We start from the raw sequence: 19,479 nt of genomic DNA on the forward strand, positions 1-19,479 counted from the left end.
CCTAGTTTCCCGAGTAGTTATATTTATTTTTGTGTGTGTAAAATTTACTGTTGCCCGGTGTTATTATCGGCTAAAGCTTTTTAATGAGTGTGTACTAAATTTTTGTTATTTAAAGCCCAATGAGAAATCTTTGGTAATAAATCATAACCGCAATTATGTTGAGGGTTAATTCATAACAAACTTTCTTATTTTACTTAGTTGACAGTATATGTACATATGTAGTATATTAGTATCAACATAATTCTTTTTAGTCCCACCGAGGTGCCCGTCTACAATATCACTAATGCCGATCATCGCAAGACGAAAATGGGTGATGTGATCAGCATGTGTAAGCGTTTGGGACGTGACTATCCACTCAATGTGGGGCTCTGGTATCCCGATACTGTTATCACAACCAACAAGTTGTACCATCATTTCAATGTGCTGATGTTCCATTGGTTGCCCGCATACTTCTTGGACTTTCTACTACTGATATTCGGGCAAAAGCGATTGTAAGTTTTTTTTTTTTTAATTAAAGGGTGTAGAAATTGGGAGCTTTGTCAGAAAGTAAGAACAAAGTTACAAAAAGTGAACTTTTACAAATAAGTTTTCAAATTTAACCAGAGACTGAAACTATTGCCTATTTTAATCTTTTAATGCGGCATATTTTATTTATTACTAATTAATTAAAAAGACATTATCCGCAAAATTAAATCCAAGAATAGCAAATATATTTTGACCAAAACTATTAAATATTTTTTATTAAGAAAAAGGTTTAAGGTGCAGAGAAGATTCCTTATTTTGATAAAAAAAAAACAAATATGTAAAAAACTATAAAGGTTGATCGAAAATATATTTATAGCCCTTTCGTACGCTGAAAAGTTCATTGTTCTTCTGAAAAAAAGCAAAATATTTATGAAACATGATTACAAACTAAAAATGCTAAAATACATATAAAATATATTGGAAAAAGAAGTCGCAAAAAAAGCTTAAATTTTCGTATTATAAAAACTGGACCTTAATATCTGAACTTTATATGTGAAAAAAAGAAAAATATTTAGAAGAAAAACCAACAACTCTTTTTGAAACACCCTCTATCCTTCAATTTAGCCAATCATATTTGCATACATACGTACATAGGTATGTATAAATACGTACACTATTCAATCTTTGCCAATATTTCAGCATGGTTCGCGTTCAAAACAAAATCTCCACCGGTCTTGACGTTTTGCAGTTTTTCACTCTACATCCGTGGTGCTTTAGATCAGATAAATTTGGCAATTTATGGCAGGATCTTTCAAAGGAGGATAAAGCTATGTAAGCATTACAAAAATGAGCAGTTTCACTTTTTATTACTCATTAAAATTATATACTCGTAGCTTCAACATGAACATGAATACCGAACACAGCGAAGAGGAGTATCTAATTGGTTGCATTAAAGGTGGCCGTGAATATATTTTAAAAGAAAAGAACGAGGACTTACCAAAGGCCAGATTCCATCAGAAGATGTGAGTATATATATATATATATCCGGTTAATTTACAATAGGATTAGGGAGAAGCCTTAAGAGTGAAGAGTTTTCAAATTAAAGCTCGCTTCTTGACTTTGCAGTAACATTCTTACTCAGTGGTAGAAGTGTATAGAATGAAATTTTCCTTAAAATAGTATTTCACAATAAGGCTGATAATTACCGACATCTACAGTGCAATTCTGACAATCGCTACGCTTAATTTTCGTCGCTAAAATTCTCTAAATGAAAAGCAGTTGGGCCTAAAAGTACACAACATGGAGACATAGCAGATGCAATGTGTAAGCCAAAGAAGGCAGTATGAGAGGCATGTAACTAGATTTTGTTAGGCCCCTCTGCTATTCCTTTTGAGATTTTTAGCGATCAAAATTAGCGAATGTTGGCATCCGGCTGCTGGAAAACAAGTTGAAAAATAAGTGTAAAATTCAAAAACCCTGTAAGGAGGCAACAAGTTAACAGTCCGCGGAGGAGTTTAAGAAAATAAGAAGTTGCAGTAGATAGATAGGCAGGTATTAGTGGAGCTCTGCAGTGCGACCAAGAGATCTATTGTGCCGTCTTGCTCCTTACAACACCTCGCTCAAGTCTAAACCCTTCCTTGTAAACATTCGGACTGGTTTTAGAGTCAGAAAAGGCTCAGAATTCTGAGTTGTAACCCAGATTATGAGTTCAAAAAAGAGTTAAAAAGAGTATATTTCTCTTATTAAAAGAGCACGCCCTCCAAGTTTGGAGTCGAATTAGACTTTGAAATGCACACATATGGCTGTTTAAAGCTCTTTAAACACAAATATTTTTTTAATAATGGTGATTTTTAATAAACGTTAACTTCTCGTGAACTATGTTACTGTTGTCCAACTCAGAATTTATTACCTCAAAAGAGTCCGAAATAAGTCAGCCTTGTTAACGGGTCTCAGAATCATATTTATGACGAAATTCAGACTCATAAATTCCGAACACTCAGAAAATTTTTTAAACGATTAGGAAGACCAAAAGGTGGTTTGCAGACATCGAGTGTATGTGTTTCGGTGCTTCTCTCGTCTTCTCGTCTCGGCGTCGCATTCGAAAAGCATGTGTTCAGCTGAATTGTCACAGGATCGACATAAATCGTTGGACCAGATCCCTTAATCTTCAATGATCTGTTAACGCACGTATGGTGCGTTGGTTCCACGGAATCAGTTCCCTTAACCTCAGCGCACTCTGTGAAGCACTATCCTTAATGAAAATATTAATCGGTTTCATTTGACCGATAACATTGAAGGTCTCCATTAAACAGAATCAGATCGCCCTCGCAATGCAAGCTGACCTTTGTACCGTACTCAATATTGTTTGTATAATCTTAGTTTGTATCTATGTCTTTCCACTAAACCAGCGAACTGTATGCAATATTTGGGCGAAACACCGCCTTCTACACATCATAAGATCAGGGAGTAGGCCCAACTTTTTAACAAAAATTTTCTTGCCATAATACAGAGCACAATGTGCCTATCTAACTTGGAATGAGTCGCAAAAACGCAACGTATGCCATATTTTGCTACTTCGCTGCTTCCTATCCACTTTACCAGGAAGTTCTCAATCCCTATATTGCTGAGTGATGCCAACGTATATCGTTTATTTCCCAGCGAAGACTACACCTTTTGTACAACCTCATGGAGCGCAGTTTCTTGTGTATTGGTGTACACCACCGTTTGAAGTGCTAGGTGCAGTGTCTTAGTGTCTTATGATGGACCGGAAATTTGTTTTACTATGATTTTGTTTAACTTCAGTGGTTCGCTTTAATTTTATCATGCTCGGGAGTCTCGCAAAGAGTGGTATTGACGTGTTCAATGATTACGGCGCTAGCAGGATTTTTTGACTATTTCTCGACCCGAATAGTATTTTAGATCGTAGCACCTGCTGACTTGATTGTCAAAGAAAATAATGACTTTGACCTATTACATATTTGTGCCGTTCAATTAAAGTAACTTAAGTGACTTTAGAGGGTTTGACTTTGAATTAAAAAATAATCAGTTTCCCTTGAAAATGTTTATATTTTTATTAAGCTCCTATTAAAAGGGCATCTTGACCTACGCGTATGGCTAGTTAACTGCTAAAATATTCTTTGGACACCCAATGAAATGTTGCTTTAAAGGGAAAAGGGCATATCCCGACTTAGGCTACTTTGATTGAAGAGCGCACATACGTATATGTAGTCGTACTATTCTGTATTTGATGATTCGCCTTCTATATTAGTAAAGAGCTCTGCTAGAACGCCCATTTATAAAGCTATGATATGATCGGCACATCTTCGGAATATAGACCAGCGCCGATTCCTCTTTCCATGCTCAAGATATTAACTCTTTTTAAACGCGAGTGTTACATATATGTCACGCTTGAATTTCTCAGACTAGTAGTGGCTGCCGAGATAGGTCGATCTTCCACTCAGCCATCGATATGTAGGTATTCTTGCTTTGAAATCCTTGAAACGAAATCCCAGAAAATTGTTAGTAATTTATTACTATTAATGCATAGTAACATTAACTTTTCTTGGAAGCAAGCATATGATTACTTTAGATTATGTACAATAACCGGTATTACTCTTATCTTTTTCAGAATGTATGGCATCGATCGCTTCTGCAAAACCGTAATTGTTGGACTCTTCGTATATTATTTATTGAAGTGGACAGGCGTTTTAGCGCTTTTCTCGCGCAACGAAGAGTTGATAAATGAAATATAGTAAATTTATTCCTTAAAAGATCACTTGCCAATTTAGAAAAATACTCTGTTTTGTATTGTATAACTGCATCTACCTCTATTTTTGATACTTTTAGAAGCTTGTGTGACTCAGGCAAATAAATATAGTGTACTTAAAATTATGAGCATCCATTTTTATAAAAAAAATGGTGTGTAGGACCAATTATTATCGCTAATAAAATTTGCTTGTACTGTAGTACATATGGTAAATTATTCTAAATAAAATTTAATAAAATACTAATACATTTTTTATTCGAATTACTATTTCATAGACTTCATTTCTAAGAATTAAACCAAAGAGAGGATCATGTGACCTTGAAATAAAACGACATTTTTTAATTACTTATGAAGTCCACATATTTGTATATACATATTTATATATCGAGGGCTTATATTCAACACCCCCTATCTGCACATTTCATAAAAATTAGATTCAGATATAAAAAACGACCTAAGACTTAACTGCCATCGTAGATATTAATGCTGACCTTGCACAACGCTTTACAGAAGAATTAACAATTAAATTGTAAAGTTATAATTAACATCAGTGATTACAGGTAAGTCCCAGATGGTTTCTAACATCACAAAGTAGTTCTTGTGAAAATTGTAAATAGAGGGTATGGAATATAATCCCCCGACATATTTAGGAAGTTCACAAGATGTTTTATACAGTCATAAAGTTGTATGTCGTAAACTGTAAACGGCTAAAAATATATGAAGAGCATTCGCAAGGTACCATAAAAGTCAGAAATGCATCAGTCTCTCTTACTTCCAAACTGTAATTTATGGAAATGCCTTATTTATGCTACTAAGTCCCAATTAGGTCCTTGACCGTGGTTGCGCATATTGGACATTTCCATCAATTATAATTTAGAAATAAAAGAGACTGCTGCTTTGGCATGATGCATTTAAGTCAAAAAGTTAAGACTTGAAGATAACACTATTGTTATTATTATGTTGGGTATACGCTGAGACCTATGTGTTCTATTGTGCTAAACCCATATTTTAATCACTCCAACTTTAGGCTATTTAAGAAGTTAAGCACTTTGGAAGGTTGCATGTTCCAAATTTTGGATGGAAAAGATAATCGTTCCCCTAGGTGTATCAGTCTGGTATTTATGACACGTGGGCAGTCACATAGAATGAGCCCAGAGCCCTCCCGAGGTTTCCTCCATAAACCCACACAACTTGCAGTACGTCTCTACAGAAATACCCATTTCATTCAAACCCTTCGTTGAAAGCTTCCCCATAGCTGTGGTAGTATGTACTGGGTTTTATAAGGCGTAATGCCTTTAAATTTTCAGATTCAAGTAGTTGCTCTTGACTATAATGTCTTTATATGGAGACAGAGAAATTAGGTTGACACCAAAAGCATTAAACGTGTCCTAAATATGTTAATCAAATTTGCACTTCACTCTTTAAACGTTATGGTACCGGTACCTTCATATTTTGCTCTTCTTATGCTTATGAACTTTATATCTGTTGTAAGTTTGTCCTATGACTGCCACTTAGTAATTATTCATATTTTCTAGAAAAGAATGTAATTTAATGTTCCCTTATTAAAAACCAAAGAGCTGGTTAAAACCAAATATTTCTCGCGCTAGGTTACCTATTCAGATATGCATTTCAAGAGTTTTTTTTATTTTTTGGAAAAAAAACTTTAATTGTTTAAGCGCGACTACTAACACCGAGCGCCTAAGTGCATGAAATTATGAAATTTTTGCATATGTGCTTCTCGACTGTCATGTAATAAAAGTTTCTTATGTTATAATTTGATGGCACTTCAAAGTAGATATGCTCGGCCTAGTCTGATGCATCCGTAGTTTTTATGGACTTTGCGTGGCTTACAACCAAGCAGAGGTGATAACAGATGGCTGCCATTGGCCACAGTGCCTACCCACTATTTTTTTTATGAGTGGTACAGTTTTTCTTCTTTGATTGCGATGAAATTTTTAATAATAATAAATAAAATGTGTTTAAAAAAAAATTTGGCTATTTTGTTACAAAACTCTACGTTTTTGGCAATTTTCGGTCATTGTTGGATGTTTTTTGCATGAAGGCTGTACTAAAGATTTGTCGGATCGCAAATATAATGGCAAATTCGGATTTTCAGAGTAATAGAAAATCTCAAAATTTCGATAAAAAATAGGTACCGCCTAAAGATTTGAAATTGATGCTCGATTAAATGACCTAACCTAGAAATATATTACTACTGATCCTCTTACCGGACGGAATTATTGATGTTTTTTCATGAAAATTTACATTTCAATTAGAGATATATTTGCATATGTATGTATGTAAATTTATGTACTATAGAATAGTATTCGTGTATTTTCTGGTACATAAAAATGTAATAGCTTATTTATGGTACAAGAAATATGTACATATTTATATGTTCACTAATTTAAATATTTTACAGTCACTCCCGCCGTGCAAGAACCACACCCCGGTTGGGTGGATAATCTAAATGGACCCACTGGAGTTATGATCGGTGCTGGAAAAGGTGTTATACGTTCAATGCTGTGCAATGGTGAATTAAGATCTGAAATAATACCAGTCGACATGGCGATAAATGCATTCATTTTGTTACCATATCGTTTCAATATTATGGAGAAAAGGTAAATTATTATACATACATATATATGCTAGTTAAAGTTGTTAATAAATAAATGTAGGAATAGATTTGCATAAAGTAGAAAAGTACAGGGTATAATGCTTTTTTTTTAAATGGTGTGATATTTATGGTCTACTTTATTTCAAATACTCCTAACTACCTTAATATGTTTTGTTTTTGCACGCATTGAAAATATTTGAGTGGATTACCTATTTCATACAACACAGTTAGAGTTCCAAGAGGGATTTTTCGAAGCTTTTCCTAGTAAAATGAAATACTTGTTCGGAAGTTTTGTTTTTACTCTGCTTTTTGGAGTAATTTACTCCTGAATCGAATTAAAATATCAAGAAAAAATTTGGAAGAAAATAAAAAGTTTTAATTGATATGTCGCTAGCTTAGAAAGAAAAGTTGCTAAGTCCCATTTTAAAAAATCTTCCTATAGCCATTTTCTTTAACTATTTCGCAAGAGTTTGAATCAAACATTTTGCGCGTTTAAAGCAAAGCAAAACTCCATAAGAATCAGAAGGATTCGATATTTATTAAAAGATGTCGTATTATTTTGGCCTTATCGGATTTGTGGTGCTTCTTTTGGACTTAGCAGATTTTCCTTTTATTGCTTATGAAGAGGAAAAAATAAAACAAGTACCTTTATAATTTTCGAAACGATGCGTATTCAATTTCTCTAGCCTCCTATATCAAAATATGAGTTTTCATAAAAAGTGGACTTAGCAACTTTTCACTCTAAGCTAGCGATATACATAAATTACTGCATTTAAGTCCAACAGTTCTTTCAATACAAGAAAAAAACCGTCGCCTTCATCGCCGTTGGGACCCATAGACCCCATACTTGGGTCATGTATCGTGCACCTCTCCCATCAGCTACTTCGTCCGTCTACTACACACTGTTTCCTCACTCTCGCAGGATAAACTGACCTTCATCTTGGGAAGCATAGACCTGGATGTGCCCGCACTACACCCATGGATGCTTCCGGGAAGCTTGAGCGTAGAGTTTCACCCCCTACAACCAGGGCAGCCAAGAGAAAATACGGGACAGGAAATATGCCTCTTGGTGTATCGTCTTTCTGATATGTCTAAAAAGGGCAACACGCCAGACATATAAGCTATTTAAGGCGACAGGCCTGAAAATGTTCAGCTTCAATAAGACCCAAATTCTAAGTATGACTGCCAAGTCTCCAACCAAACTCTTGAGACTGTGAAGAATTTCATATGCCTTGTCAGCGCAGTGACCGCCGGTTGAGGAACTGACGAAAACATTGGACGTTGAATACGTAAAGCCAAAGCTGCCTTTGATATGTTGTAGACGTTATGGCAAAACAACAATCTGAGTTCCAGGTTACAGATTAGGCTTTTCAAATCTAATGTTGCAGTTGCTATGAAAGGCTATCAAGGAGCTCCTAGGCACCTGGATTCGGGGACAGATATGGAAGTGAGTAGGTCACAGTTTGCGCAAAGAAGGCATAAGTATTGCTAATAAAGCCTTGTTATGGAATCCCCTAATCAGCAGAGCCAGGCCTCCGGCAGACCGCGCGAAGAGGAGAAGAAACTCGGGTTAAGCTGGAAAGAGCTGAAAGCGAATACCAGAAACAGAACCAGATGGAGCGCGAGTGTAATATAGGCCCTAGGTCCCGCTAGTGATTAGGTGAAACGCCTCCATCGGGATGTTAAGTCACATTACACCTTTAAACGTTATATACCAGAAAAGAGGTCTTTGTACTGAACTCTGCGGAACATCACGCATCATCGAGCATTCTTAAATGCTTAAGCCTCATGGTGAAATACACTTTCACTTACCGCATTACACCCTCTTTGAATATGGCACTGAGTTTTTTGGGACTACAGTTAGGCATTTCTCACTTCACTGCATTAAAAACCAATTAAAATAATAAAATCGTAATCGTAGATATGTACAAAGATTATTTTATAACGAGCTGTACTCTTACCAAATCTTTAACATTCAGTAAATTTAATACCTGGCCTTATTTGCTTTTCCCTGGACTTAAAATGGTCGCAGAAGGCAATTTTTCTTTTCGAAGCTGAAACAAGTTTTTTTTTTGGTAAGCTAAACGTGCTCCTAAAATAATGAGTATTGAGAATTTATTACCATTAATCCGAGAACAGTCCCCTGAACCTTAACCTTAATTTAAATCGCCAACGTAAATTAAAAAATTACGACAGGTGCAATAATAAATCTATGTACTTTAATTTGTCTCCAAAACTCTATTAGGCCTAAAAATGTACCAGTTTTCAATCTGACTGTGCCTGATGCAAAAAAACGCACTTGGAAATGGGTGATGGATGTAGGACGCGATTTGGGTATGAAATATCCTTTCGAAATCGGACTTTGGTATCCAGATGGGCATATCACTACGAATAAGGTAATACAATTTAGATATTTTCAACAAATTTGTTTGGTTAACTAAGCTCTCCAACATTTTTTAGATTTATCACTGGTTCTGCGTTATTATGTTCATGTGGTTGCCGGCATATGTTATAGACTTCTTATTGGCTATTTTCGGGCAACGGCGTTTGTAAGGCCAATACAAATTTTAAGCTTTATTCGATTTTTCATTCGAAATTCTTCCTTTATAGCATGGTCCGCGTACAAACACGCATTGCCATAGGCCTAGATGTACTGCAATTCTTTACCACGCGCTACTGGGATTTTAAGTCACAGAATTTTGAGCAAATTCAAGAGGTTTTGTGTCCGCAGGATAACTTAATGTAAGTACTGTATTGATTGGTTTAATATAAGCTGCATACATTGTTAAGCCAAATTCTGGTTTCGAAATAGTTTCAAAATAGAAATGAATGACGTTGATGATTACGATTATTTGCGTACCTGCATTCTTGGAGGACGTCAATATGTTATGAAAGAACCACTGTCCTCATTGCCCCGGGCGAGGACACAACTCAAATTGTAAGTGTTCAAAACGAATTTGGTACTTTAATCAGCTATTCATGCATTTACAAAATGTATTTATCTATGTACTTATATTTACAAAATACTTAATATGGCTCCCGTTTTTCTTTCAAAAAGCTTATACATTTTGGATCGAGTTTGCAAGTTCACTTTCCTGGCCAGTATGTTTTATTGGCTAGGCTCCAGGATTGGCGTTTTTGAGTACTTGCGTGCCACTTCAATGGAGAATGTTAAATAAATTTAGTTGAAAATAAATATTAGATTTTTTTTTAGTTTTATATATATTTAATGTTATAACTGTTACATACTATGTAATGATCTAAATGTTAATCGCGCTTTAATTGTAAATATTTACAAGGAAGGTTCTTAACCTTTCTATAACTTCGATTGAAATATACATTTGGTGTACATATTTTTATTATGTAAAACTTTTTCAACCAAATTGGACAAAAGTAAGTGGTTAATGCTTAAAGCTAATGCTATGACCAACAAAAGCTCTGAAAGTATAATAATAATATTTGGCGCTTACACATTTGCTAGTCGTTGGCAGAGCTTCTCCTCCGATTTGTGGTGTGCGGACAGTAATTTTTTAAGCCATGATTTTAGGATAGGCTTTACCTGCCGAAGAGCGACCGCTTTAGAAGAAAACTTTTTTGAATGTTGCTCAGACCAGAATTGCCGAGACTGGGGTCTACGGAGTGCAAGTACGATACCCACTTCTAACTACTCGATAACGGCAGCCTTCAGACAACTCCATATCTTCAATTTTGAATATTAATGCGAGAGTTCAAAGAACTTCGAAAGCTTTACCATGCCATCTATCTCGCAGAAGGAAGATCATTACGAGGTATAACCGAATGCAATTTTCAACTGATTTCAACTTGTTGATTTGAAATGGCAATATAACTTTGGTTCGGTGTTTGTAAGTACCAGAATAATGAGAGATAGACCCATGAAAAAGTATATGTATGTATAAGTGAATTGATTTAGCCATGCCCGTTTTTCGGTGTGAACGCAAACTAGTCCGTAAATTTTCGAGATATACGACTGAAATTCTGTTACCGGATGCCTTTTTATAATGTATTATTCACTTCTAGGCACCGCAAAAAATCGGACCAATACAACATATAACTCTCATATAAGAGATCGTTCGGATATGAGGTTTTGCGTTATAAGTAACTCATAGATTTATGGTGCTAGGAACTTGAAATTTCGCTTTATTTTCACTTATTATCAATAGGGAGTGAAAGTTACGAATATCGGTCCACTATAGCTTATAGCTCCCATACCAATAATTATTTAGATATGAAGTTATGCTTTAAAACTACTTCAATTAGAGAGATAAAACCGATCAATTTCGCGAGCTATTTACTAAAGGCATAAACATACATACATACGTATGCGTGCGTTTGACAGAAAAATTTAATATACAAATTTTTATGGCAGCATCTACATAACAACGCATGAAAACGAGATAAAGTCGTATGGATTTTGACTTCTAAGCGTAAATGTAAAAAGCATGCACACGGATACGCATGCTACATATGAAGGTCCGCCCTAATTTATCATCAGGGCTGAAGAAAATAAGCAAGAAAAAATCTATTTTAAGCGCCGCTTAGATAAGCACTAAAACATTAGTAAATATGCTTGCAAAGATGCTCGAAAGAAAGCAAAAAAAAAAATTAAGTACAATTAAATGGGTTTTTTTTTTATTTTAATGTTTATTTCATGGATTGAAAAATTAGAATGAACAATCAAGTGTTGCTTTATATTCTCAAATAAGAGATATCTGCACTAGTCATTTAAATTTTTTAAATATTCGTTATTCTCGATTTGAGATAAATTTATTTTAATCTCTTCAATAACACCAATGCTTTTCCCGTAGAGACAAACCTTTGGTTTTAAATTTTTGCCGAAATGCAGTTGAAGTTACGTTGAACTGGTAGTATCAGTAGAGCAGCTGATTAGATTTTATTTTTCAAATTCGTTGGCCTTTTAAACGTCAAATATTTCTAATTTTTTCTCACAAAAATTCAAAATTATTAAAATCAATTTGCATGTGAAACCTTTGTCCATACAAAAGAAGCGATTGAATAGTAGCTTTAGGAACATTCACCTAACTCAGCAGCCCAAGCGCTGATTATTGCGCCTTACAACGGATGAATCAATGCTTCGAGAAGCAAACAAATTTACTAAACGATGTTCACATGACGCGATTTTACAGACAACTTTTAATTGAAAGCAACAATCGCCTAGTGTGAACGGCGTTACAACTTATCGCTTCCAATGAAGTTGGGGGCAGCTAACTTTTGATTGAACTAATTGCCTGGAAAATCGACTCATGTGAACACCGATTAAGAAAAAAAAGTTGCAGTAATTTTTATTTTTTTTTCAATTAACATTTTTTACTTTTTAATATTTTGTTTAGTATTTCACATAGCAATCTTTGATTTAAGAGAAAAAGTCATAACAATTTCTGACACTTTAGATACCAGAAGCAAGAACAAAATGACTTTACTATCCATACACAGGAAATAATAGCAATTTTTTCTTCACCTTTTTCTTCAATGGTCCGTACTTAGCTTTACACATTAAAATAAGCAAAATAAGCATGGTCGTTAAAGTTAAGCTTTGAGACCCTGAATAAGCAAAATAAGCAATTCCAAGCAAAAGCTTCAACTTTTCGGCCCTGTTTACACAAAGTGTACTGGTGTATCTCATACAACTAATTGTTCAGCTCCAACTTTTTCCGATATAACTTAATTACGGTAATTACGGTTGTAGTTAAAGTTTCTGATGATCACAACCGAAGGCTGCACTATTTTTAATTACAAGTTGTAAATAAAATTGAAAAATAAGTAAGTGTTTTCTGCTACTATCTTTTTAATTTCATGTCAGAAAAATAATTTATAAATAATAAATTTTTGTTATCATTTACTACGAGTCACTCTGTGTGTGTGTGTGTTCAGCGCCATCTACATATAATCCAATCAAATATACACAAGATCCAAATTATTGCCCACAAAGTCCACATTCGTATGTATGTGCTTACCTGTTCATCGTTATAAAATTTAAATTATTGTTTGAATAACTTATATTAATTAGCACATACCACATTGGGTGTAATACTCGTAACCAAGTTGTATGTTTAATAACATTAGCATTGGAGTGGAATGACGATTCTCTTTTGTCAAGTTATTTTCTCTTCGTACGAATATAGTACGTGACATAATGATAAGGTTACCCACAAGTTTCATTAAAATTTCAAGCTTTTTAATTAAATTTTCGAGAAAATTTTCCGGAATGCATATTTGTAGCCCATTCAATTACACTGGTTTCACAGCAAAACTGTTCTATGGATGTTCTAGAATTTCTCGGTGATTCCGTAAATCGAATTAAATTTTTTCTATCGATAAGTTTTCGAGATATTTGCAATTTGCCGTTATTCAGCTTAAAAAAAAAACGAAATCCACTTAATCACGTTTAAGAACCAATTGAACAATCGTTATACGAAATTAGGCAAATTTCTTCTGAGAAAATAATTAACAAAGAAAAAAAATAAACATTTTTTTAAAGTTTTAATTTTTTGTTTATCTTGCTACTTGCTATCAGCTACTTGCGATAGCGATCCGAATATTGTCGCTAACCGGTTTGAGAATAGGTATACATACTGGAGTTATTAATTAATTTTTCATAAACTATCAGGCCTATCGAAAAGTGATGTATACACGGTTTATGGAGAATTTCATTGGCTTCCAAGTTCATTCTCTACACATCTCTCCAAAAATCGTTCTGATTTACTTAGAGAATTTTGGGGTACGTGACCATTTTTCCTGTAACTTCCTGCAAGTTCGTGTAAAAACCTGTTAGTTCATGGAGTACTGGATCAGAGCCATTATTTAACTAGAATTGTATGGGTTATAAAACTTCACGCCCGAAAATGTGCCTATGCCTTTTTTTGAAAATCAATTTCAATATTAATTTTTGAAAATTTTAACTGTAAGCGAAAGGGAGTAAATCGCTTTCGAATATTAGTTTCAATTTGTTGCATTCATTTTTTATGTTTTCTGAAAGTGCTGTCAAACCCATCAAGTGTTGTCGTATGACACACTTGTTGATTATTTTATAAGGAAGGTTCTCAATTCACTTAGTAGTTTTCAAAATTAGCGCGAAGTAGTATGTATAACATGTGTACATTTAAACCAGGTTTTAAAGTAAAAGAGGGCTAATAGATTCATCGAAATTTAGCGCCTATTTCCACCAAAAGCTTAACTACGGTTAAGAGCTCAGACAAGTACCAATTATTTTAACATAGGGTGATTGGCAATTTTTATTTCTTACTTTTTGCTTTCATACTTTCGTTTGCTTGTTCCTAATATGACCAATTACCCCGTTCGAGTGATATTCTCGTTTTTCCAATGGGCATAAACTGCAGTTAAGGCTTGGTGGAGAATGGAGATGGAGTTAAAAACTCGGCCCCAATTTTCAATGAATTAGCTGCAGTTGTGAATATTAAAGTGTCCAAATAACGGTTAGGATGGACATGAAGGCGTATACATCTTGTGCCTAAAATAATAAATAAATTCTGAATTGCTTAAACGTAACTTGTCGTTTCTCTGCCATGGAGTAAGCCTTTGCTTGGGTTAAGCTTCGTCAAATATTTCAAAAACATTTTCCTACAAAAATAAAATTAAAGTAAAAGCAACCACCCAAAAATTTTTTTTTAAGCAAATTCAGGTGCTTTGAGGTGCTAGGTACTAATTAGAATTATGCACAGCAAGTGGCAGGTCTTTTTTTTTTGACGCTCCTAACCATTTTTTTTACGCTTTTACGCACACCAGCTGCTAATTTATTTAGAATTGTAGGTGAATTTTAAGTTTTTTGTACTTTTCGCCCCTTTTAGCGACAAATTCGGAATTTATCCTGCTTTTAATTTTTTTGTTCAAGCTTTCAAATTTCAAATTTTAAATTTAATAGAAATCCCTTTGTTTTTGCTACATATATGTTATTTAAAAATAAAAACACCACACCAGAATCAGGGTATAATTAAATTTTCCGAGAAATAGTGGAACAAAAACGAAAAAAATTAAGTTCAAATTCCCACCATTTTATATCAAGGTAGGCATTATACAATACATGTATCTATGTATGCATATAAATTTCTTTTCACACCTTTTTGAGAAACGCGAGGGGCAGTACTTTTGGAAACAGTATATACTGTAAGTGAACGTATGGTGTTAAAATGCCAAAATTATTGGTAAAAGATTTCCACACAAAATTTCAAAAATTTTGGTTGCATTACTCATTGAATTGGACTACATTGTAAACAATAGGCAACCCTGCTATATTTGCTATATATACCATACGTGTAATTAAAATAATTTTGACTTTTATAATAGGTGGCAACGCTGACCAAAATTACCTTTAAAATAAGCCTTTTTTATTGGTGTCAAATATTGAAATATATCACATAACTTGCGTATAACTTATATAAATTCGAATTTTCACTAATCGAACCCTCCTAAAGCTCTTTCGTTTGACACCTAAAGGGTGTTTTTTAGACGTGTGGTTTTCACTGAGGCAATACTTTTTTCGGAGCTGGTCTTTTTGACGGCTGTTACTTGGCTTATACTCAGTTTGGTTTGCCTTTGCATAATGCAATGACTTACTCCGGAACAACGTTTGCAAATCGTGCAGATTTATTAGCAAAACAATGGTTCGGTTCGCGAGACAGTCGACATAATCGCTCAGCAGAGTCGGTAATTCGAGCAACCATGGATCGGTTTCGCACTACGTTCACTCTAGTAGATAATGCGCATCCTCAGAGATGCCGTACAGTGCACACCGAAGAAGACCCGAATGAGTCCATCCGCCATCGCGCGCAACAATTGGAGCTGTGCCCATCCACTTTGTGGAATATTTTGCGGAAGGATCTTGGTTTGCGGGCTTACAAAATCAAATTCGTGCAAGAAATGAAGCCGAACGACCATCAGGCGTGTAGCACGTTCGCGCAATATCTCGCGTCGTGGGCCTGTGGCGGGGCCTCCAAGATCGTGCGATTTAACACCGCTGGACTATTTTTTGTTGGGTTATGTGAATTCACTTGTCTACGCGGATAAGCCCGAGACGATTGATGCCTTGAAGAGAATATTCGGCGCGCTATTGCTAACATACGGCCACAATTGCTGCAAAAAGCGGACGAAAATTGGGCCTCTCGGCTGAAATTCATTTGAGCCAGCCGCGGCGGTCACTTGCCCGAAATCATTTTTAAAACATAATGGCGAACCCTTATCTTTATAAAAAAGCTAAATTCTTGGCCATAACATTAAACTATATGCGTTTTATTTCTTCTTGAAAACCACATGTCTAAAAAAAATACCCTTTATGTATATTTCGATACATATTTCAATTAATTTATGAAATGGATTTTTGGGGAAGGTGACAACCCTCCTTTCTACAATTTAAGAATAAAGTATTTTCAACCCCACTTCGCTAGATACCCATCTTAAATAATTCATTTAATTTATTAAATAATTTTAACTTAACTGGTTAAACAGGTTGCAACCATCTTCACACATTTCAAAACCATTATATACGGACAAACGAAAGATCTCTTAACAATTTTTCGTTTGACTCACATTTTAAAATTTCATATAACTTGTCTATAACTAAATCAAATTCGACTTTTCAAACAGGAGCTGTACTGGCAAATCTTCATTACAGAAATTGTTTACTTTGTGAAACGTTCATTAATGAATATGCACATCCATACCTTTTAAATTGACCGCAAAAACGCCAGAAATATGGTTTTAGTTGTTAAAACCTATTTCGATTTGTACATGTATATGTTAGTACACGCGTTCAAACTCAATAGATCTCCATTTCAATTTCTCACTACATATTGATTTCGCCTAAAAATCATGTACATACATTGTACACAAAGACCAAATTTGCTTTGAATTTTCCTTGCAAATTCATAGTCTAAATATGAAATTATTATCGAATCAAATATTAGTCTTTCTTTAATAGCCAATTTAATCCCTTGCCAAAAAGGTGGCAAACACTCACTTTATTGACCAAACAAAACCTTAAAGAGCGTATGTACATACTATAATAACTAACTGACACTGTATGATTGAGATATGCATATGAAGATGCAACTAAATATTTGCGCGAAGTTAACTGAAGTGACCCACGACGTAAAAGCGCTTAGCACATAAACTGCATTAGCACAAATGCATACGTATTCGCACCACTTGAACATTGCGAGTGAGAGACAATGCGCGTAGGTACTAGTTCGTTCGACTATTTGCCCCTTTTCGAAACCCGGTTTTCGAGTTATTCGAAAAATGGTAATTTGAAAAAACCGGTTCTTTCTTTTCAAATTAAGCAAAAACTAGATAAACCGGTTTGATTTTACATATTTTATCTGTAGTAGAACAGAAGTGTTCAGAAGTCATGACAAAAATTACAATATGACGGCGGTCGTCGTGGCTGAATGCTTAGAGGTACGCTCAAGGTCATAATAATAGGTACAAAGTTAAAAATTATATTGTTTGCCACTTATGTTTATTTTTTTATTTAGTTATAAAAGTTTTCACTTAAATTGTAGTTCGATCTACAACAGAAATCACATAAATAGAAGTTTCAAAACTTGTACATACACAGTTCAGAACATTAATCAAACTTCAAAAATGTTCTTAAAAGTTATAAACTTCGGGTGGGCTACACAACTTTTGATGAAAATTTTTTGAAGCTTCATTTATTTTTGTGAACTTTGTGCAAGCTTTCAAACTTTTATTTGTTTGGTTTCTGTTATCTACCAAAATATACTTTAAGCAAAAATCCTTAAAAAATAATAATTTTGAATTTTGTAACTATTATTTTGAGCAGGTGTCTACGTACGTACTACCACTCCATAGGACCTGAGTTCGATCCCTTGTCCGAGCAACATCAAAATTAGAAAACGTTTTTTCTAACAGCAGCCGCCCCTCGGCAGAAAATGGAAAACTTCCGAGTGTATTTCTGCCATGAAAAAGCCTATCATAAAATCCTTTTCCCGTTCGGAGGCGGCGTAGACCTGTTGGAACAAATTGGAGGAGAAACTCGGTTAAAAACTCTTACAAGTAAAACAGAAAGGTATGAGAGAAACATTCTCAATTAATTCTGCTCAACGATCTTATGAAGATTTAGCCGTTAAAAAGTCCTTTTTCGAGAAAAACTCGAACATGTTAAATCGACCGTCTTGGACATGAGATTCCATTATCCGCTGTCCCAGACCGCCTATACAAATAAAATCTACTATAGACAGGCCATTCAGCGAAAATCAATAAATATTTTGTCGTTATCAGAGACCAAGGCCATCTATCGCAGACGAAGAGCTCGAGTTTCTTTGTGAGGCTTGCGATACTTTGACAAAATTCTACTCGGGATATTGTAGCAGGTTAAACTGTTCAGTCCTCTTTATATGCCCACTCACATCAGCCCATCTAACAACCCTCTCCCTACAACCCGAAAACCCTCGGATCTGGCCTTTTCCTGAGCCTTCCGTTAGATGAGAATGAAGACAACACATAATCATTCACACATTCAACACATAATCAATCAATTGTGAAGGATTTCGTTCAAGTTTGCTTTTATTACAACGCTTTTATCAACTGGCAATGTTGTGTGTCCAGAAACTTTCAATGTTGTGGATCCAGAAACTTTCAATGTTGTGTGTCCGACACCATAAAACCTTTGCTTTGAAAAGCTCCTATAAAAAAGCATAGTGCATAGGGCGACATCTGTAGTGAATAGGGCGAGGTAGATGACACCTAGATGTCGCCCTATGTACTACGTTTGCTACAGCGGAAATAAACGACACGCCATTTCTTTAAATAAAATTAATTGGTGCTCGTTTATATGTACATACATATGTAAATGCATGTGTGTGCACCTTTCTATTAATATCGTTGAATTATTTTAATATCTATTGCAAAATTTTATTCAGACAGGACTAAAAAGTAGAAAATAAATAATATAAAAAAACTTTTTAATATACAACGCTTTTATAAATGGACTAAAAAGTAGAAAATAATATTTCTCAGTCCCATAGAATTTGTTTTGATAACTTTTGATTTTGAAATTTTAGCAAAAGTCATTATAAACAATCTATGAAATTGAAAATGAAAAGCGTGGGGCGCATGTAATACACTTGAATTGATATGAAAAGTAATATATGTATGTATGTATGTGGGTATATGAATAACGACCGCTTAAAATCGATTTCAAAGTTCTACTTTCGCTGTAGAAAGTTTTTCATTTTCAATTTCATAGATTGTTTATAATGACTTTTGCTAAAATTTCAAAATCAAAAGTTATCAAAACAAATTCTATGGGACTGAGAAATATTATTTTCTACTTTTTAGTCCATTTATAAAAGCGTTGTATATTAAAAAGTTTTTTTTTATATTATTTATTTTTAACTAATTTTCTGCAGTGGAAAATTTAAACCTCGGTATATTAGGTTGTAAAAATCCGGTTTATTCGGTATTCGTAAAGTCAAAATTTCAAAAAAAAAAACGCTTAAAAATATTCAGAAAAACCGGTTGAAACCGGTTTTGAAAAATCGTGTCAATCACCCTAGTAAATAGGAACGCATGCACGATGCTGAACCATAGTTATGCTTGGGCCGAATGCGGCATAAAC

The 19,479-nt window shown here is 34.5% G+C and overlaps 2 protein-coding genes across 2 annotated transcripts in view; both read left to right on the forward strand.

The window, feature by feature from the left end:
* LOC118743876 (fatty acyl-CoA reductase 1) overlaps positions 1-10,195 on the forward strand; it is a 47,341-nt gene extending 37,146 nt beyond the window's left edge. The window contains exons 11-14 of the mRNA XM_036476639.1: positions 252-491; positions 9,459-9,590; positions 9,661-9,786; positions 9,907-10,195. Coding sequence (XP_036332532.1) covers positions 252-491; positions 9,459-9,590; positions 9,661-9,786; positions 9,907-10,027 — 619 coding nt within the window. The 3' untranslated portion in view covers positions 10,028-10,195. The remainder of the gene's footprint in view (positions 1-251; positions 492-9,458; positions 9,591-9,660; positions 9,787-9,906) is intronic.
* Positions 10,196-10,600: 405 nt separating this feature from the next.
* LOC118743878 (probable cytochrome P450 4aa1) overlaps positions 10,601-19,479 on the forward strand; it is a 32,844-nt gene continuing 23,965 nt past the window's right edge. The window contains exon 1 of the mRNA XM_036476640.1: positions 10,601-10,636. Within this exon, the coding sequence (XP_036332533.1) occupies positions 10,601-10,636 (36 nt within the window). The remainder of the gene's footprint in view (positions 10,637-19,479) is intronic.

This window comes from Rhagoletis pomonella, unplaced genomic scaffold, assembly GCF_013731165.1.
Source record: "Rhagoletis pomonella isolate Grant_MI unplaced genomic scaffold, Rhpom_1.0 Rhpom_scaffold_00007, whole genome shotgun sequence".
NCBI lineage: Eukaryota > Metazoa > Arthropoda > Insecta > Diptera > Tephritidae > Rhagoletis > Rhagoletis pomonella.